We start from the raw sequence: 22067 nt of genomic DNA on the forward strand, positions 1-22067 counted from the left end.
CACTCCAGAGTCAATTCAATAATTCAGTAAACCAACTTCTACTCAAAAAGGATATAAAAACACTAACCCTTGTACTAACTAGAGCTATATTTCAGATGATGTCAAAGTATTTCAGGGCCTTCTTATTCTCTCTTTCCGCAGCCTCGATTTAATGAAGAGACCATCGGAATCTCGTTAACAAATGCTGTCAGAGTCTAACAGGATAAATAAAACAGTAGGGAAAAAACTATAATTTAATGTTTCACAACTCTCTCTGGACTGTTGTAGCCGTCCAAGAAGGAAGCCACATGGTCCTTTCTTTTACCTTGGCCGGTAGGAGATTTTATAGAGCCTGCCATTACAACCACCCCGGCCGCCCGCAGCTCTGGGCCTCCGGTTTTAATCCTTCTAAAACATTGACAAGATCACGAGTGGTAAAGTTGGACTTATCCTTCGACAAGAAGGCATTGTTTGTTGACCACCCCACGCTTCGGAGACACCCATAAATTGCACGGTTGGAGAAAATAATGTCTTCTACTGTACTTATCAAAGCATAAAATCATGAGATGACTTGGTAAATAATGCAACGAACAAAAGATTAGAATTGTAGAAATAGGAAATGGATGGAGGCAAAAGCATTAGCATTTGCCAAGGGTTGTATGAACAATCATCAAACATTAGAGAATAGACAAACATTATCACTTGTGGGAATATGGATATTTGAACAATGTAATGGCCATCATTTCTCCAGTGAAAACAAGGACAGTAATTAACCAAGGCCATAAGGAAAGAAAAGGATTACAAGAGAAGCTAAGAAACCAGCAAGGCAACTCATTACAAACATGTACTAGCAAATTCCAGCAAAGCCTCTCTGACCACATCCTCCAAAATCTCCCCACCAATCTCTGCACTAATTTCCTGTGTTTCTGACTTAATTGATTCATCCCATCCTCTTCCTTCTACCTCCCTCCTCAAAACTCTGTCCACCATAAGACTGCTGTTGTCGTCGCCTGCCACCAGCTTCCTCTCACCTGAAAACCAATTCCTAACGAGACCCCATACTTCGACAGCACATGGAGCATCAGGTGAAGTGTCCTTCTGGGGATGATGGTAAGGACCCTTCCATGGGTATGCATTCAGCAAGGTGGCCTGACCAAGTTCTAACAATGCTGCATTCACACAGTCAAACAAGAGCCTCTGATTTGATCTCCTCTCCCAGGACTCGGCCTCTTCCTCTTTCCGATCCAAGAACTTGTTGAGCAATATTGGATTTAAGGGGCTGTCCACCGAATACCATCTGGAAAAAACCATGTCAGACTTTTCACCATCTAGGCCCGCAGATGACAATAACTTCTGGACAAACATAAGTTGTTCTTGACGTTCAACATCTGCCTTGGACAAAGCCCTACAGAGTATTGAGGGATTCGGTGATGATGTTTCCTGGTGGATGTCATCCCATGATAATGAACGGGCAACTGATTCAATTGCTGGAGACCTAGACACTGCTTCTGAAGGAATATGATACAGGAAAACATTAGCATATGGAAAGAAAAGATTTGCAGAGCAAGGTAAGACTGACACTCACGCTGTTGTCCAGCATTAGCACTATCGGGTGTCTGGGGCACATCATCATTGGCATCATCTTCAAACGGAGCATCTAGAACTGAAGTGGGGCTCGGCTGATCACGGTTAGTGCCTGAATTTTTGGAGGACCTGAACTTGTCCTGGTTCTCACTCAAACTATCATATGTCCTGGGTTCGTCAGGAGAAAGAGTATCCTGTCAGGAACCAAAATGTTTTTTGTAAGCAACAAGTTGGAGGAAAAAAAATCAGTGCAATGTGAAATGAAGTTTGACATGCATTGATTTTCTATAGAGCAGCATATTTTTAAGTGCAAGAGTCGATTGGAAAGGAAAAAGAGAGGCAGAGAAAAGAAGAAGATATTCCTTTTATATTTTTTTTCGATTTTACCAACAAGAAGAAATCAAAGCATAACAGTTCAAAGACCCCACAATATGGAACAGAAAATCATGCATGATAGCAATCAGGAAAAAACTAGCATCAACCACGTTAAAAGTGAAATTACTATTTTGCATAGCAATGTATAATTCATTAGAAGTAAGAATGCACATTATCCACCTTGATCAAGATAAAAGTGGAAAAGATATAAACTACATGTAACAAACCTTAGAAGAAAAAGGACCTTGTTTAGATCCATTGCTGGCCGATGTTGCTGAAGCAGAACAGGCAAATTTTTCATCTAAATTTATTGGTGGACTTTCCATGAATAAACTATTATGAACTGATTTTGATAAATCATCATTTTTATCAATGATTGTCTCAGCACCACCAGACTGGAATATATGATCAGAGCCCACTAAGGGGGAAAGAACAGGTTTCGCTCTGCTTGCTTTCTTACTCTTAGAAGAGAATAAACTAGAAAATTTTGCCCTCAAGGACAATTTCCCATTCTTAGGCTGTCCAACGTCCTTTGCTATTGTAGATTTATGAATCTCAGAGTCAGAAGCTTTGACACTCAAACCAATGTTTTCATAAACTGAGGATGAGACTGGGACAGATTTTGACCTTGATAAAGTCTGGGGGGAGCACTGCCCATCTTCAACTTTTGTCCTACCAATGGATAAGCAGGCTGCCTGTGCCCGCAATTCATCTTCTCCATATGACCTGCTATTTGCAACAGTAAGCCCTCCATCACCACCCTCTTCTTTCTTCACCCCAGAAATGGCAAGGATCTCGCCCAAAGTGCTCGAGCTCCCAGGCATTTGTATTTGTTCTTGACCTGTTTCCTTAGATGCCATCAAAGCCAACCTCTCTGAAAGCCGTTTCTTTGCTTCCCTAATCACCGAAGACTCGGATGAACAGGATGCCCGGCTAAAAGATGAGGCTGAGTAACAACTGCCAAATCTGTTAAAGTAATCCCATGAATATCGTGAAGTTGGAGTCACGATCTCAGAGTCACTAATGCTACCACACTCATCTTCCATGTACTCATTTTCTGATTTATAGAATGAGCTCTCATCTCCAACATATCCATTTGAGTGGACTGAAGATAACAAAGATTCATCCCTCCGGTGGCAACTCAGACTCTGTCGCATCTGCCGAGTGATCTCCTTGGCTACTTCTCTTGAACCTACAGCTTCATTATCCCCAAAACTTTCATAAACATCATTCTGTTGGAACAGTTCAGGTGAAGTGATACGGGGGTTCACCTTCATCTTCATGTCATAGGGCTTTCCAGGGCCAGGTTTTAAGACCACTATTCTTGCCAGCTGAGATAAGCTTTCAGTGTTTGAACTGGTGAAGCTATGGCTCCAGTAAGGCTTGATTGTCTCCCATCTACCTTCATCAACTGTTGGGTATTGCTGTCTTTTCACCAGTTTTTCACCCTTTGTCTCAACTGTTTTGAGCGGCTTTAATATAGTAATGCGTTTTGTCTGTGGTGCTGGAGGAACTGTATACAGCTTTCTAATTTTCTTTGAGAAGAGGGAATTTGGTTCTTCAAGAAATTTGATGAACAAATCTTTGTTTGAACTCAGAACCTCAAGGGCATCTTGAAACTCCTTGGACTGAAGAAGCTTTTCATCTGTAGCTAGACGTTTAGCTTCCATGAATTTCTGACGAACAAGAGCAATTTGTTTCTCATTTTGGTCTTTGTTGCATCTTCCCTTCTGCTGATGTTGATCCTTGATGTAGCTCATTCTTGATGGTTGTTGCCAGACTTTGTATACATCCTTACATTCCATCTTTCCATTGGCACTCTCACATGGCATTGGCTTGTTAAAATAGTCATCTTCCAGCTGCTGGCAACCCCAAATTGATCCTGTTGAGGTAGTATTTGAATAGCCATCTTGTGAGTTCCTTTTGTTTGCAACTAATACGTGTTTCTGAGCTGGCAGATCATCATCAAGACCCATTAACCTAGCAACAACACTAGGTGGCTTCCGCTTCGTCTCTGTTTCTTTCAACATCTCCTGTGCCATTAGAACTTTTACTGGTGTTCCACCTGATCTCTTGCTTGAAGAACTCTTCCTCAAATCGCAAGCAATCTGCATATGTGGTCTATATCAGAATACAGAAAAAACTTCACTAGATAGGGATAATGTTTCACCCAAGTGACACTGTCAAGATTGCTTACTTGTTTGTCATCTACATAAACTCCATTCAGATTCATGGCTTTCTTAACATCTGATTGGTTACTACGAACTGGAGAACCTGCTCAATGATTTATCCATATAAATAACTGCAGGAATACTTTTAAGAATCAATCACCAAGTTGGCGTGTAGAACCCAGAAAAAGTAAAATTAATGTATAACAACATAAAAAATGCAATCAATGGATACAAAATGCAAAAACAATCTTTTCATACAAACAAATTTTTGCAAAGAAGCTGTATTTGGTCCAGAAAGAATATACTGATTTATCACTTTAATGATGTTGATACATCTATCCTAATTCATGAAAAAATGGCAAATCAGGTTTTAACTGGAAAAGGAAAAAAATATTTACGTAACAGAAACTGTAAAATTGAAACAGCTTCTGAAAAGTCCATAAATCAGAAAGCAAAAGAGAAAAAAAACTGAGCAAGCAGCAATTTCATGTGTAACATGAGTGGATTGTTATCAAGGAAAAAAAAAGGAGCAATCATGGATGATAACAAGGAACAAAGGTTTCAATAAAAATTATTTAAATAACTTTCACATGACCAATGGTTGAAAAACAACACTTCACAGGAAAATTATGAGAAATTAACAGCATCAAGAAGATGCGTCTGAAGAATACCATCTCCATGAGCTTTATCAGTTAGCAGCTTGGTCCCAGCCATGCCAGCATTCAAGTCTAACATGTTAATCATCCTTCACATACAACCCGGGAAGGGCTTCTTAAGACCCTGCACCTTCTGCTTCTGAAACCCGCTCATCCCAGCACCTGTAAGATTGACAAGGAGAAAGAAGATAAACCCATCAGAAAAGAGTTCTTCACCATCATTCTAATCTCAGGGCTCAGTAATTTCAAATCACCTACCAAGGCTGTGAACCGGAACATTTCAGATGTATGAGATAAACAGCTCCTCCTCAAGCCTCAAGCTACAAGAGTACACATAAACCTAAAATTAGGAACTACAGAATTGCCCAGGATAAGAATGCAAAGTTCGCGCATTTATAGCCAAAAATCCCGTCAAACGTAAGAGAGATAAGATTACTGCAGCAAAGGAGGACTTCTTTGGATTAATTTTACTAAACACAGCAAGACCCATAATTGACACCCCACTCCCATCGCCTGCGCAATCTATACTTCTATAAAGATGCTGCTTTTAGCTAATCTTTTTAACAAAATCGACACAAAAACAATTAATTGTTGACAAAATTTTCGTAATAAGAACCCATAAAAAAGATTCTTTATAAAAGTCGCCTCAAAAAAGGCAAGCAATGGTACACGAAACCCTAGATTCGATTAGTAGGGGGAGGGGGCGGGGGGAGGACGCGAGAAAGCGAATGAGAAAGGAGGAAAAAAGAATGACCAAGGAATTCAAAAAGACGAAGACACGGAAAGAAAGAAAACTGACATAGCGAATTTATAAAAACCAATTTTTTTGAAAAAATAAACCATGATCCAAGAGAATGACGCACTCTATGGGGGAATCTAGCTGTAAAAAGCGTACATTTTTGTCAGAAAGATAAGGAAATAAGAGAGAACAAAAGAAAAAGCACAAACTTTTATAGGAAAGCACTCCCAACTCACCACCCCAACCCCCAATTCGAATCCAAATTTCAAAGATCTCCACAATAAAACATCAGATTCCTCCCCAAAGCCAACAATATACCACCTCCACCCCGGAGCACGAGAGAACTGAAGCAGATAAGGACCACAGCAAGCCAGAAACTCCCCCCACCCCCCCACCAAAAAACAAAACTGCATTCCTCCAGAGACAGCGATTGGGCGAGCTTCGGAAGCCGAGATCAGGAGACAAACCGGAAGAACAAAAAAGAAAAAGCAACTGATAGACAACATTAGGAATCTAAACCACCACAAATTCGATCACCCAACAAGCTCTCATCGGTTCCCTCCCCTTACCTTGATCCCCAAAATGGCTCCGCCGCCAGAGGACCGCGTGATCTCTGACCCATGCTCCGGCGTCCGTACAGCTCGCCACCGGTGGCTCCACCACCGCGCTCCTGGCACGATCAAGAGAGAGGGGTGGGCTTAGTGCGCGGCGGACGTGAGAGGAATTTTTGTCCGTGTGGGTAAATGTACTGGATTTAAATGGTGGAGCGGTTGGAAACTAATAATTCCACGACATTTCCAAGCAAATGCACGCCCCTTGTATCTCGAGTGGGGGGGTAACACACTGGAAAGGAGCGTGATATTCATGAGGGTACGCGGTAAAGAATAATGTTATCTAGACGTTAGACACATAAATTAACACGGAACGGCTCTGTACTCTTGAGTCTTTTCATTGGAATGTGGGTCCCAGTGCAGATGGGCCCGCAGGTGTCCGTGACCGGGTGCAGTTGGGTGGTTTTTGAGTGTTTTACTGTAATAAATAAATAAATGAACCTCCTACTTGTTGAGAGTGCTACTATATCTTTCTTAAAACAGTGTCTTGGGTCTCGCTCGCCTATCTCGCCTTATCGTATTTTATTTTTATAGTTCGTCTATAAAAAAATTCTTAATAGTAGAGGAAAGGACAAATGTAATACTTTTAGATTAAAAAATATAAAAAAAAATTATACGCCTCACCGTATGCTCCACGTAGTAATGCATCGCACAAATCACCTCCTCATACCCCATTCATAATGTGCTTGTGACTTTCTATAGCATATGGGAACGAGAAAAGATAAATAGCATGGTGCGTGGCCAATTCCATATGGTATATGTTACGCCCAGAGACTTGAATGGTTCGGATGGATCCATCTTTGCACCCATCTTGACGAGATTTATCCATCTTAATCTCTAACATATCAAGATACTATTTTAGACCTCATGATTTTATCCTATGAGTAATTTTTTATATATTACATGCACTATAAAAAAAATACACTGTTCTATCTGATTAAGTCATATAGCCATCACTTTCCAACGCATATTTAATCTCTGTAATTTTATTTTTTTATTTAAAATTTTGAATAATAAAAATATTTCTTCTTTTTTGAAAAAATTATGATATTTCGTGGTCATATTATGACATCCTGCTATCAAATTATGACTTCCTATTGATAATTTGGCCACAGAATGTCATAAGGAAGGAAAATATATTTTTGTCTTTTAAAAATTTATAAATTTTCAATAACGAAAATACCCTTCCCTCTTTATGTCTTCTAAAAAAAATTATGATTTTTTGTATGTAAGAAGTCATAATTTGATCATAAGATGTCATAATATGGTCACATAATGTCATAATTTTTTCAGAACAGGAGAGACATTTTTGTCATTCAAAATTTTAAACGAAAAAGTAAAACTCTGGATATTAAATGCGCTATTAAATATACATTGAAAAGCGGTGGCTATATTTTTATACGATTGGATGGTGTACTTTATGTCAATTTTATTATACTACACACAGTGCACAAAGACTTTCTTTTTGTCCTATATAAAAGGCGTCTCAATAAGAAAGAGAAGGCCTTAATCCCATATAAATTAGAGTCTTCTTTGACTTACAACCGATATAGGATAAAATGTGTCATTCTCCTACAACAGTAGTCCTCCAATCGAGGGAAACTCTACATACATGGATAGGAGGCAACCCTTCCTCTAGCACTAATGTTGCTGTCGGGAGGCTGATCTAGTTTAGGCCGCTAAGCTGGAGTTGGTGGGAAGGAACGCGATGGTCTTCGAAAGGTCGAACAAGACCTTCGGAAGGCATGTATGCCTGGTCCTCAATTGATCCCACGAGCTAAATTTTGGAGGGTCCTTCTTCTAGCGCCAATTTATTGCCATCGAAAAGCTGATCTGTCTTAGGCCGCTGAACTGGAGTCTGAGGGAAAGAACGTGGTGGTCTTTGGATAGCGAAACAAGACCTTCGAGAGGTACGTGCTGGCACCTGATCCTTAATTGATCCCGTGAGTCGGATCCTGCAAAACCTCCAAAGACAGAAAAGTCTTTGCATCAAGGTTCCCTAGCGATGGACCCTCCGATGCCTAAGTAAGCCTCCCGCGAAAGCAAGCAGAAGAGTTTTGAGCCCTCAAAAATAATCTAGCGGTGATGTGGAGTTGAGTATGAGGTAGAAGCAGTTGAAATGAAGAGAGAGTGTGGAGCTTCGACGGATGTCATATGGAATAAGTGTGTTTCTAAGGAGCCAGAGATGCTCAGAGCTTAGTAGAAAAGATAGATTCAGTTTGTGTGGAATCAACCTCCGGAAAAAGACATGTATAACAAGTCTTCACCCATCTAAAAGGTTCCAAGAAGTTTAAATTTATAGATGAAAGTAAGTACTTGTCGTTCAGGAGGATGCGTGCCATCCTCTCCCTCGAGGGCCTCGAAGGGATGCTCAAATTGTTGGGAGATAACAGTTTGCACGTTTTGAAATTTACTGAGACTATGAATCTAACTGAGTGGAGGAGCAGAGTGAGGGGTGGCTGGTCATTTATTGCCTAACAAGTAGAAAATTCCAGAACTTCTTTTGTACAACCATAGAAGTTCAAGTGGCGGTTGCCTGATCAGTATTCCATAATACGGAGACATGTAGGATTATTATTGGATTGTCAACACTATGATTGATGGAGTATTCTGAATGTTTCAGTATAAATTTTTTTGAAAAAGTAATATATCCATATTTTAAGTTGACAGAAAAAGAATGGTTGAATGGTATTCTAACCTTTGTTTTTATGGGTTCAGGTTATTGCACTAAAAAAATGATTGATGTTCTTTGACAGCATGGGATCTTTTTGGGATTACAGCTTGCATGGATCTAAAAATATTTTAAATCTTTTCTTCGTCCATATCCATCTGCATGGACCTGAAGATAACTATTACGTAATCTAACAGTAGTCCTTTTCAACCCCTTATCTGCTTTTACAGACACCTTTACGTTGCTGTCTCTCCTGAGTTAATTCTTGGAGGACCACCAAAATTAAGGCAATCAAAGGTTGGCGAATATGTGGTGCTATCTTACCATGTGTATGCACAAAAGCTTTCACCTAAACATAATTAATCATGCTGTTCGGGGTCCATATACATTGAATTAAATTGTTTTTAAATACTATAACATGTGTCACATCATCGACCAATAGTGGGAGCGAGAGACACGACGACCGCCAGACACCGATAGAGCCCCGTCCTACGAGCATGAAAGCCAATCTATTAATAATGATTATAAAAATCAAGTCCAGCAACTATCAGATAATACACAGAGGGGGCGGGTGGGGGGGGGGGGTGAGAATTGGCTTTAGTAAATCTCTAATGACTTGGTATCGTCCCATGCGACTCCAAAATACCATTATTAACAATACGCTAAGCTAAATATTAAAACAATAGGAAGCTAGAGAAAAAATTTTATCTATATTTTTAACTTAAAATAGCTATCTGTTGGAGATAATTTTGTACTAACCGGAGACTCATGCATGCAAGGATATAAAAGTATCTCGAACTCGGTCTGAGATCTGATACGAGCTCGATCATCGATTTTCTCTCCAAAGACCAATCTACACTGGGCTACCGACCTAACAAGACACATGAAGATATCTCAGGTTCCATCACATCGTCCTATTAAAATATGAGAAGTAAAAGAAGGGCCATCCATTCTCAAACATCTGATTGTCAATCCATGCCATTAATGGATGCAGCCCCATTAATCACAATGTGATATTAATCATCCAACTTAAGAAGATCAGAAAGTCAGACACGATCTTCGAAGATATTCAATGAAGATAAAAAAGTCTTTGACAATCTCTCTCTACCCCTTTTCTAACTTAGAAAAGTCACCTAAAAGATTGACATCGGCCACCGGAAGATCCAATCTTGCACAAAACTTCAAATCCCATTATCACAAGAAAATGGATAAACAATAAAAAATAAATAAAATCTTTCCAGATAAGGGAAGGATAACGGCTATATCTCTCAAGATAAGTCAAGGCTAACCGCCTGATTCTCTTTCTTCTCATGGCTCTTTAGCCTCCATCTATAAATAAAGGCTTACAAGAAACTCCCAAGATTTGAAATCTCCTCTCTCCCAACACGCTCATTCCTTCCCTTCTATTATCGAATTTCTAACTTGAGCGTCAGAAGATCCTTGCCAGAGCTACCTTCAGTTAAGAACTTTTTTTGCAAGTCCTGACGCCATCGTCCGACCGTCGCCGCCCAACTCCAGCTGATCCGATCTCAAGACGAAAATCTGCATCAAAACTACCCAGACTATTTAAATTTCAAGTAAAAATAGCTATCCATTTGAAATATAAATTAAAAGTAATTATCCATTTTGGTTTAAATGACCTTTATACTCTTATACTTTTATATCTTTTAAAATACTGTAGTATTGTATTATCATAGTATAGTATTCCTTTACAATAAAATAGTATTACATTATACTAGTATAGTATTATTTTATAATAATGCAATGTTGCTTTATTGTATTATATTATTGTGGTATTCCTTTACAATAAGATAGTATTATATTATATTAGTATAATATTTTTTTATAATAATGCAGTGTTACTTTATTATATTATACAAGTATAATATTTCTTTACAATAAAGTAGTATTACATTATCATAGTATAGTATTTTTTTATTGTAATATTACTTTACAATAATATAGTGTTGCTTGATAATAATATAATATATTTTATAATATTATAGTATTACTTTATAATAGTGTAATGTTGTTTTATAACTGCAAGGGTAATTGAATCATTTCATTCTTATTTGAGCAATTATTTTTAAGTTATGTTTCAAATAAAAAGCTGCTTTTATTTAAAACTCAAGTAGGTAGATATTTTTAAATTTAAACTTAAGAGGCCGTTTGATTGGGGGTAATCTGACATGAGAAAATGATTCCTATATCAGATTATCATGTTTGATATAAAAAAAAGAAGAAAGAGATGGTAAAAAAATTGATGGGCCTCGTACTTATTTTTCGAAGAGAGAAGGTAAAATAAAAATTATAAAAAATTAATATTTGATAAATTTTGAAATAGTAATAATCTATATTTGATAAAAAAAAATTTAATTCCAAAATAAATAGGTATATGAATTATGAAAATAACTCCTCAAACTGCTCCAAGATTTAAGCAGTTCTGCAAAACGGACGTTGCTGAAGCAAAAAATTGGGTCTACATTGGACTCTAGAGCTTTATTCTAAGCGCACACCCCAAAAACACTTCCTGCTAGCTTCTAAGGCCTCGGGCTCTGAAAAGGAAGAAATAAACAGGAAGCTCAGGGTGCGGTAAATAATCTCATAATCAAAGAAACCAAGCATGTAAATAAAAGAAAATTTTAGTAAATTATGAACGTACACATAAAGCAAAATAATTTTGTTAACAAAAAATTCGAATTCCACAATAAATATTTCCTCTATATTTCCGAAGAACAATGCAAATGCTAGTTTCCAAAATAAATTTTCCATTTACAATTTTTTATAATAAGCAATTTATAATTTTTTTATATAATTTTTAAGTCATCAATCTAAGAGACTATGATTGGATTTAAAGCACTGTATTTAATCTCTATGGACCAGATCAACTATGCCGTATTTTTACCCTCACAAAGCAAGTCCAATAAACTATATTAATTATATATAAAATAGGTCTTGGAATAGGTCTAATTTACTGTACCAAATTCTTGCAAAGCCGGTCGAAGTGTAATGCAACTTCTAGAATGATCAAAATATTAATGTATAATCTTCACCGACGAGGATAAAATTACAATCAAATTGAAAAAAAAATTAATACAAGCAAAAATGTAAATTCAGTCTTATCTTGTAAAACAGTGACTCGAACTCTTTTTCCATCAAAAAAAAATTGAAAAAAAAATGAGTGGTTAGTTAATTTGTGCAATTGTTCTTGCTCTCAAATCGGTGCCATTGATCATACATTATTTTTTTTTATACAAACAGGCATTCAGACTAATCTAGTCGGGGAGCAATCTAAAAAATCAGAAAAAAAAATATCCCTCAGGACCAACGGATAGTCATCGTCCTGATGCCATCTTCAATCCTCAATGTACTCAGCAACAAAGGATGCCAACCAGTCCACCTGTTAGCCTCCTGAAACACATACTAGCTAGAAACTGCAAGCACTCATTAGTGGCCTTCCAGATGTCGCCAAGGAGAGGATGGGCCTCATAGTGCTTGGTCCCCTCCTAGATCTGGCTGATAACCATCAGAGAATCTCACTCAATGATGATCTTTCATGCTCGTAGCTCCCGGATTGCACAGATGACACCAGTCCATGCAGCACGAAGCTTGGTACCGGACACGGACACCTCATAAAGTGCTGAGCCCCCTGCAGTCAATATCCTCGAATCCGGATCTTGAATGACAAAATCGAAACCGCCTCTGTCATCCCTGACGCTACCATCAAAGTTAATCTTAACAAATCCAGAGGGTGGGGGCTCCCAAGAAATGAATAAAATCCTCTAAGATGCTGCAGGCGCAGTCAGAGAGTTCCAAAAACTCGGATCGGCTAAGGTCAGACCAGCAGAGTTGAAATGATGATACTCAGCAACTAAGCAGCAAGCTCTCTCCAGAACGTGCCTAGCAGGCACAACCTCGGCATCAAAAACAAGGCTATTCCGAGATAACCAGATATGATAAGCGATATACACCAGCCAATAAGCTTTAGATGGCCCGTCACCAGCACTCCACTGAATGGCTCTAGAAAGAGAGGGAGCCAGGGGCTAGTGCTCGCACCCCACGGTTGGCTACCCGCCATCCTCCAGATTAAGTCCGCTCAGGGACTGTGGAGGAGGACATGCTCTGTGGACTCCTCCAAGTTGCAGATGGGGCAGTCGGGCAGAATCTTCATACCTCTATCTCTGAGGAGAGTGCGCATCAGAAGTCTATCCCATGCAAATTTTTAGAGAAAGAGTGATCCTAGGATGAGTCTCAACTCTCCAAATCCACACCGCATCGATCCTCCTCAGTGGCATAGATCTGTACAAATCGACAAGATTCCTAGTCGGCACCATAGATCGGCACGATCGTCCCGACACCCTCACATCATGACTTCGATAGATAGAAATCGGGATAGCAAGAATCCTATAAGCAAGCTGTCCTCCAAATAGATGGGTGACCAACTACCTCCTCCAGCACCTGTCCTCATTAGCAATCAAGTTGCAGATCCGCAAATGATCATCTACCTCAATGCCAACAAAGGTCGGTCATTGGGAGAGCGGTAAACTAGATATCCAAACCTTTTTGCTCGCATCGGCCGAAACACCGATCATACATTATTAGTATATGGAAAAGTTGGATACCTAAACTTATTATGTTTAGTAACCGAGGTCTTTAAAACTTAAGAAATCTTGATAGGTGCCTGACAAAGTGATACCGTAATGGAATGTTGAGAGTCACGTTTTTGCTTGTACGTGTGACAAAAAATCGAGATCTTAGTCAAGACCTCAGTCTAGATGAAAACCTTGATCAGTAAACGGGTTGAAATCAAATGCGTGATATAGGATTTGAAGTATATATGGTAGGTTTTGGTTGAACATTTATAACTCATCGGACAAGAGGGCATACAGCCCAACTCATGATGCGAGTGCAGTCCCCCGCCCCCTCCTCTTTTTTTTTTTTTTTTTTGATACAAATGAGCGGTCACATCAACTTGGTACGAGAGCAGTCCAAAAAAATTAATATACACAAAATTTTGCAAAACTAGTGGGCAATATTTGCATGATGAGATTAAATAAATACGCATCGGATGAGGCAGTAAGATTCAAGATTTATTAGACGAAGCTATTAGATTATTTTATCATGTTAGGATTTGACATCCCGAGATTCGATCCACACTGAGTCTACAGCGAGGTCCGCGACGACGAATGGAGTCCAATGAGTCTAAGATCAGCCCAAACGGAGATCGGATGAAGGAGATACGCTTCATAAAAGATAACATGAAAATCAGAGAGACGACGGTGGGCCGATGGAGGCTGCGGCCCAGCGCACGGACGCATGAGCGCGCCCGGTGCATGGCCAGGTTTGGACGTGTGCGCGCGGGCTGATACCCTTCACACGCTCCATACACAGTGCGTGGACCGACAGTCCACTGGGATCCGCATAGATCGAAAGAATATTTTCCCTTAGTTTCTCACGGTCTATAGGGATTTTCGTGGACCATTATGCGATCGGACGACTTAAAGCATTGCCAGTCTTGATCTGATGGTTCAGAGACTTATTTGGATGCTGTGAGGAGTCCATGACTTCTATTTCCGCCCGAATTCAAGGCTTTAAAGCTCATGTTCACAGAACAGAGACGTGAACAGTGGTTGGTTGCTCAACAGAGGATCCAGAGCAGCAGCAGAGGTGAGACGCCGATAGAGAGCAGAAGCAGAAGCTTCAGGCAGATTATTAGGCAGCGGACAGCGGTCACTTCAGGGATTCAGAGGAATCTGTCTAGAGATAGAGCTTTTGTGAGGGAGAGCCTCTTGTGAAGGAGAGATTGGGTGTATAAGAGTTGAGGGTGTGATCTTCTCTTATAATTTTTCTCTTTTCTCATAGTAAAACTTGCATGCTCCGTGGAAGCGAGCCTTTTTTTATTGATCCACGTATTTGATTGTTTTTGTTTTATTTCTTCTTTCTTTCTGCTGCAATGCGCGGTATCGAAAAAATTTCGTAGAGATGGTGTTCTGGCCAGACATCCCAACATATTTTACTTGGCTCGACCTGCCTAGGTATTCGGACTTGCTTTTCAAGTCCAAAACAGCTACTCATCAAGCTTAGGGCTTCCAGACCAGGCCTCAGGTTTTTTGGACTTTTCAAACAAGATCATCAACGGAGGACATTCCAATTCGTCCACAAAAAACTTCGCAGCCAAATCATCGTCTAATGCTTGATAACAAGTGATGGGACAGTATATTTCCAGCACAACCATAGTGTTTTACTTAAAGAATCAAAAAGAAAAATCTAAGAAAGAGTGAGGGCGAAAATACAAAAGTGAAGGGAGAGGGATCGACACAAAGAGCAATGTGGCAAGGCCTAGAGTTGGCCTTGCATCCTCCAACAACAGTGGCGCTTCCTCGACCTCATCTTCCTTTTTTTTCTCTTCTATTATCATCCTCGCTGGTGCTGAAGCCAAGACCACCGCTCTTCTCTGCATGTATAACTGGACTTGGGCCAAGTCAACGTAAATCCAAATGAAGCCTGTTTAAAGAGCGGGCTAAAATGTAGACTGGCTTGACCGGCCGGGCTTAAAAATTCGGCCCAGGCGCATCCAAAATTAGGCCCTGGCCAATTAGAAGACGATTGATTTTTCTCTATCAAAAATTTGTATGAATTCAGATTGAATTAAGATTCATTTGTTCCCTTTGTTTTAATCTTGTTCATTTTTTTGGTGTTCCCTTTGTTTTAATCTTGTTCATTTTTTTGGTGCTTCTCGTACTTTTTTTTTTAAATTTTTATTTTGATCCCTCGGTAAATCGAAGTCTTTGCTTTAGAGGCAAGATAAAGAACTTAATCTTCTCATCGACCCCTCTATCAATCACGATCGACCACGGGAGAAAATACACAAACAGCTTTTTATACTTTGAGTCTTTTATACTTTGAGAGAAAATTAATGTACATCCGAACAGTTGCGGGAACCTCGTGCTTTGAAATGTCTTTTTTTTTCCCCTTAATGAGCTTATGATCATGATGGTGCTAATGATGAAGCTAATGAACTTCTGCTCACAAAGCAGTTAAAATTTAAATATAACAAATACGGACTAATAAATCACAATACTCCTTGGCATAATTTTACAGCCATTTTTTCTTTTTTTCCCCTGGAAATCGAGTATGTCTACGTCTTGCAACCAGCAGAAGGTGTCACGTATGTTTTTATGCATTAAATTGCTGTACGCTAATAATTTGTATATATGTGCTTCCATCTCAACGTAGGGTGTTTTAGAAAGCATTTATAAGAAAGCCGCGCGTCATCATTATTATTAACACCATTTCCTTCTTTTTCTCCTAGTATATCATTGTTATTATTATGTAATGTTTTTGTTATCTTGTTTGGTGGCATCAAGCTTGTTCTTGCATGGCAACTAAAACAATTTGACAGCAATGTTCCTTTCAATCCAAGAGTAGTAGGTAGCACTTGGTAAACAGACATGGGGGGCCCTCTCTAAATGTCTGAATCTTGGAGAATGGACATGTCAGAATCTTGGAGAATGGACACGTCAATTTCCGGATCAATTGGCACCATTCTATACCTGTCGCTACCTGTCGCTACCACGCATGGCCTTCGTAAGTTAATCCAGCAATGATGGAGAAAAAACAGCAGAAAGGTCAAAAAACTTTCAACATTCAAAGATCTCCCAAATCTTCAATAGGGAGGATGAAAAAGACCTAGGAAACTTTTGAGGCAATTAGAGTCTCAAAGTTTATGATACACTGGCCAAGAAAAGAAAACTGGTGTTACTTTTTACAAATTAGGAGGCCATTTTATCCCTAATCCTTATAATCTCCTGATGTTCCAACTCTTAACCATTTGGTGGACACCGGAGATTACTCCACCAAGTGGTAATATTGTCTCATTATTTGGCGGTACCTGTGCCTTCAAGTTAGATGTGAGCATATGAAAGTGTTTAATGTGATTGTGGGGGTCACAAGTTCAACAATTAAATAGTACCTTCCAGTCTCAATCAGTATTAAAAATATTTTACGCTTAAGAATGTGAAAACAATACATTGCATGAACTTTTCAACTGATAAAGCTCATTGATGAAATATTTTGCAGATGTAATTCGGATGCCTAGTGGCTTAAAGAAGGCAATGGAATCCCTACCTAATAAATTGGTAATCCAATATAATGTATTTGAATTAATATGAATAGTGCATTTTCTTTTGCATAACATATTAGTGGAAGCTAATATATACTGTGCTGATCTAAACTAAATCTAATTTTAGATTTAAGGAGGTTTCGAATTGGTTTGGCTTATATAATTTTGTTAGTAGGGGCTTGAAAAAGATAATAACAGTCATGCAAAGAATATCCTGGTCATTATATAATAGAAAGAGTGTTGAAGGTGACAGGATATTTGCTGGATATCACTTATTATTTTGTTTTTCCAATGGCAATGATTCTTCATTCTTATTTTTGTATGCGCATGTAACTTATTTTTGGTTTGGTATATATTAGTTTCCTGTGGTTCCATGCTGTTATATGATCATTTTTTCCTGCTTCTTTTTTTTTTTTTTTTTTTTTTTTTTTTTTTTGTGGTGCCCTTTCCCTTGAAAGAGTTGTCCTTAGTTCGTAATCATTTGCCCAATTCATACTGCTCCCGCTACAAATTGTTCTAAGTACATGCTTTTTATGTATTGAATTTGCAAGACTTATGGATCTAAATTGAGTCCTTATGTCAGTGCTTGCTCCCAATTTGATGACCACCTTTTTAATTATCGATTAGCGAGAATTTTGGTTGAAATTTTGTATGCTACATCTTCAGCTTCAATCAGTGATGTATGCTTGGAATGAAGGTACCTTCCCAATAACAACCTACAATGGAAACTTGTAAAAGAGGATCAGAAATGGAGCAAGTACATGAAACTTTGTTTTATTGAATAATGAAAAGACTAAACATGAAGGTTCAATAAAAGCAACTCAATGTTATTTAAGTTGGTTATATGACTATGAGTCTATGATCCATTTTTGTGAGATTTCAATGATACATATTCTTTTCCATTGGGATTTATGTGGATCACATCCTTTGTTGCGTCTCCTATAGATAACTATGTCAATCTCTTTGTCAGAACCATGGTTATCCTACATGCAGGGGAAAAAAGGGCAACACTAAAACTAGTACTTTTCATGTCCGACATTAAGGTAAGATTTGCTCTGTGTAGACGAAATCAATCGATCAGGACCATGCACCAAAGAATATTAATTAAACTAGGAAGGTTCTCATAGGCAAACAATCTCCACCGAGAAAGTTCTTGAACTATTCTGTTTGTCATTATAAAATCAGCTTTCTTCGGTAGGTATGCAGAACCTTATCATTACAATTAAGAGTTTCTAGGGAAGAACTAAATCTATTAGAATCTAGAGATTTTGTGGTATCTTTTGTTTCATCAAAGCATCATGAGCAAGCTTTAAAAACCATTTTTTAATTGTCTTTGCAGTTTTTGTTTCTTTTGTTTTTTTTTCCGTAAGAATATTTTAGAGTGATTAAAATTTTGATTTAGATGGACAAGCCTGTTTATGTAAAGGTCAACTGGATATAATAGTAAGCAAATGAGAAAACTTCTAAGTGCATTTATTTATTTCCTCCTCAAGATTGTCATTCCCCAACTTCTCCTCATTCAAATTTTAGATTTATGCAGTTAAATCTTGAAATACACTGGCATCATCCTTTGTATTAGCTATGCAAAATAATCTTTTTGTAAGCAGATATTCATGCAACATAGTGGCGGGCTATATATTCTTTAATAAACGGATCATTTTGTTAGGATTTGACGTCTTGAGATTCGATTTATATTGAGTCTACAGTGAGGCCCACGACGAAAAATAAAATCCAACGAGCCCAAGATCACCTCAAACGGAGTCTGGATGGTCAAGATATGCTCGATCGAAAATGGCACGAAATCCGAAGGAGCGGAGGACCGTCGGTGACTGGCGGCAGGCCAATGGAGCACCGGCAGCACGACCGCATGCGGCGATGCACAACGGAGGACCGTCGGCGGCCGGCGAAGCAGCGACGATGCGGCCGCTCACGATGGTGCGCGACCCAGGCGCGACAGCACGCGGCCTGGGCGCATAGGGTGTGGCCCAGTGCATGAGTGCGCGGGCGCAGCCCAGGCCTAGGTGCGCAAGCATGCGGACGCAACTCAGGCCCACGCTAGTCCGCGCTTGAAAGCCCTAACCCGATCTACCGTGAATCGGACGGTGCACAGGGAGGCCTGTGGATCGAGGGGGCGTTTCCCCCTAGTTTCTCACGGTCCACCGTGGACCACATGGCATTTTTGGGTCATTTCTCACGGTCCACAGACTATTTCGTGGATCGGTGCATGATCTGACGGCGTGGGGAGCTCCTGGTGTTCATCCGACGATTCAGGGGAGGTCTTTGGATGTCATTAGGAATCCTAATCCTAATTACTTTGGGTTTTAAGCCTTTAAAAGGCTATCTCATTAACTGAGAAGAGCGTGGCGGCGCAGTTTTCTTCATTGAAAATAGAGAACCCATGAAGAGAGAGAGATGCGAGGATGCTGAGAAGAGAAGGAGCAGGGAGACTTTTGGATAGCGGACAGCGATCGCTTCAGGAGTTCAGAGGGATCTTCCTATAGAGAGCTTTTGTGAGGAAGAACTTTCTATGAGAGAGAAATTGGATGTACAAGGGTTGAGAGTGAGATCTCCTCTTATAATATTTCTTTTCTCATAGTGAAGTTTGCATGCCCCGTAGAGGCGAGTTCTTTTTTGACTGATCCACGTATTTGATTATTTTCTGTTTTATTTCTTTTTTCTTCTTGCTGCGACGCGCGGTATCAAAAAATCCTGGAAGGTGGTGTTCTGGCCAGACATCCATCCTACAAGTGGCATCAGAGTGAGACGGTACAAGGACGCAGATTGCAATAGTGGTGATCAAGACTGAAGATGGAGAAGACAGGATCAATCAAGATGAAGATCAACAAGTTTGATGGAAAAAATAATTTCTCCTTGTGGCAGGCAAGGGTGAAGGATGTGCTCATCCAGTAGGGATTGATTGATGCTCTCTTATGCGAAGAGAAGCCGACAACCATGAAGGTGCAAGATTGGGAACGGCTATAGATGCAGGCAGTGAGCACCATCTGCATGTATCTAGCGGATGAGGTGGTGATCCATGTGCTTAGCGAGACTTCCTCGATGGTGCTGTGGTCGAAACTCGAGGAGTTGTACATGGTGAAATATCTTATCAATATTCTTTTCCTCTAGAGGCAGTTTTACCAGCTGTGAATGACTGAGGGATAGAGCGTGCAGGAGCATCTAAGCCACTTCCAGAAGATCCTCGCCGATCTTCTCAATGTTGGCGAGAATGTTGAGGAGAAAACTAGGGTGCTGGTTTTGCTAGCGTCATTTCCACCTTCGTATGAGTCCTTAATGACTGCTCTTCTAGTGGAGAAGAGCACCATCAAGATAGATGAGGTCACCGCGGTGATTCTCCAGAACAAGGTTCTGAGGAGACAGAATCGAGCTTCAAGCTCAGATAGCGGTAGCTCAGCTTTGGTGGTTTCTGGAAGAGCAAGAGACGGTAGATGGAGTGACAGAAGATCGCGACGAGGACGGTCCAAGTCTAGGAGGGACTTGAGCAAGACCAGATTTTACCAAGATAAAGAGTTGGGGCATTTAGCCAGAGATTGTCCTCAACTCAGGGATCGAACGATGGCTGTTGTAGCAACGGTCAGTAGCAATTTAAAGGGAGATGTTCTGGAGATATCTGACGAGGTATCTACTTCTTCCCAACAGTAGATTTTAGATTTTGTATGTACTTATCATGTATGTTATAGAGAGGAGTAGTTTGACTCCCTAGAAAACAATGAGGACACTGTTTATCTACCGGATAGATCATGCTGTGTGATCAGAGGCATCGGAACGGTCAGTTGAAGGATGCATGATGATGCAGTGAGGAGATTAGAGGAGGTCCGATACATACCCAATTTCATGCAAAATCTTATCTCATTGAGCAGACTGGATTCAATAGGCTACAGAACGGTAGCTGGTAGAAGAATTCTGAAGGTGCTACACAACAATAGGATTGTTCTGGAGGAAAAAAAAGGAGGAGAGGATATTATTATCTGGTGGGGAGCCCAGTGCGAGGTGGAGCTTCAGGAGCCAGAAGGAGCCCAGAGTGAGGTGGAGCTCCAAGTAGAGGTAGATAGGGCATGAGACAGGAGACTCGAGAGGATGAAATGCGATATCGCAAGATGAGATTCTTATTGCCGTAGGATGATGCCCCGAGCAGGTCTCAGGTCAGGAGGAGCACAGCATACTACGGAGATGAGATTGAGCGGTCTGGCTTGACTTTCATGTTTGCCCATCCATGATTAGCAGGCAATTGCCCCAGGACATGGGGGCGAGGAGATCTAGAAGCTCTCAAAGTTAGGAGAAAGTAGAATATTGAGTCGAGGTAGAGATTATTAGAATTTGATATCTCGAGATTCGATCCACATTGAGCCCACAGCGAGGTCCGTGATGAAAAATGGAGTCCAATGAGCCCAAGATCACCTCAAACGGAGTTCAGATAGTCGAGATATGATCGATAGAAGATGGCACAAAATTCGGAGTGGTGGAACGGCGGCGGTGCAGCCCAGGCGTGGCAGCACGTGGCTCGGGTGCGCAGGGCGCATCGCAGCCCATCTTGTCGGCACGGCTCAGGCTCGGGCTCATGAGCGTGCGGGTGCGGTCCAAGCCCAAGCGCACGAGCGTGCGGGCCGGCCCAGGCCCAGGTGCGTGTGCGAGCACGGCCCAGGCCCATGCGAGCCCGCGCTTGGGAGCCCTAGCCCGGTCCACCGTGAACCAGACGGTGCACAGGGAGGCCTGTAGACCGAAGGGGCATTTTCTCTCGGTTTCTTGCGGTCCACCATGGACCGCATGGCATTTTTGGATCGTTTCTCGCGGTCTGTGGATTTTTTCGTGGACCGATGCGTGATCTAATGGCGTGTGGAGCTCCTGGTATTGATCCGACGGTTCAGGGGAGGTCTTTGGATGTCATTAGGAGTCCTAATCCTAATTACTTTGGGTTTTAAGCCTTTAAAAGGCTATCTCGTGAACAGGGAGGAGCGTGGCAGCGTGATTTTCTTCAACGGAAATAGAGAACCCATGGAGAGAGAGAGATGCGAGGACGCTGATAGGAGTAGAGAGGCTTTTGTACAGCAGTCGCTTCAGGGATTCAGAGGGATCTTCTTAGAGAAAGAGTTTTTATAAAAGAGAAATTGGGTGTACGAGGATTGAGGATGAGATCACCCCTT

At 40.4% G+C, this 22067-nt stretch overlaps 1 protein-coding gene across 2 annotated transcripts; it reads right to left on the reverse strand.

Moving 5' to 3' along the window:
• Positions 1-664: 664 nt before the first annotated feature.
• Positions 665-6286, reverse strand: LOC105053649 (uncharacterized). 2 transcript variants are annotated; one of them, XM_010934902.4, is made up of 7 exons: positions 6074-6286; positions 5024-5085; positions 4781-4927; positions 4136-4240; positions 2166-4046; positions 1565-1757; positions 665-1487 (listed from the first exon to the last, which is right to left on the reverse strand). In XM_010934902.4, the coding sequence occupies exons 4-7, from the start codon at positions 4169-4171 to the stop codon at positions 814-816; spliced, it is 2784 nt and encodes a 927-aa protein (XP_010933204.1). In that variant the 5' UTR covers positions 4172-4240; positions 4781-4927; positions 5024-5085; positions 6074-6286; the 3' UTR covers positions 665-813. The 2 variants fall into 2 exon arrangements, with proteins under 2 accessions (XP_010933204.1, XP_010933203.1); XM_010934901.4 differs by having other exon boundaries at positions 4136-4212; positions 6074-6285.
• Positions 6287-22067: the final 15781 nt, after the last annotated feature.

This window comes from Elaeis guineensis, chromosome 11 (assembly GCF_000442705.2).
Source record: "Elaeis guineensis isolate ETL-2024a chromosome 11, EG11, whole genome shotgun sequence".
NCBI lineage: Eukaryota > Viridiplantae > Streptophyta > Magnoliopsida > Arecales > Arecaceae > Elaeis > Elaeis guineensis.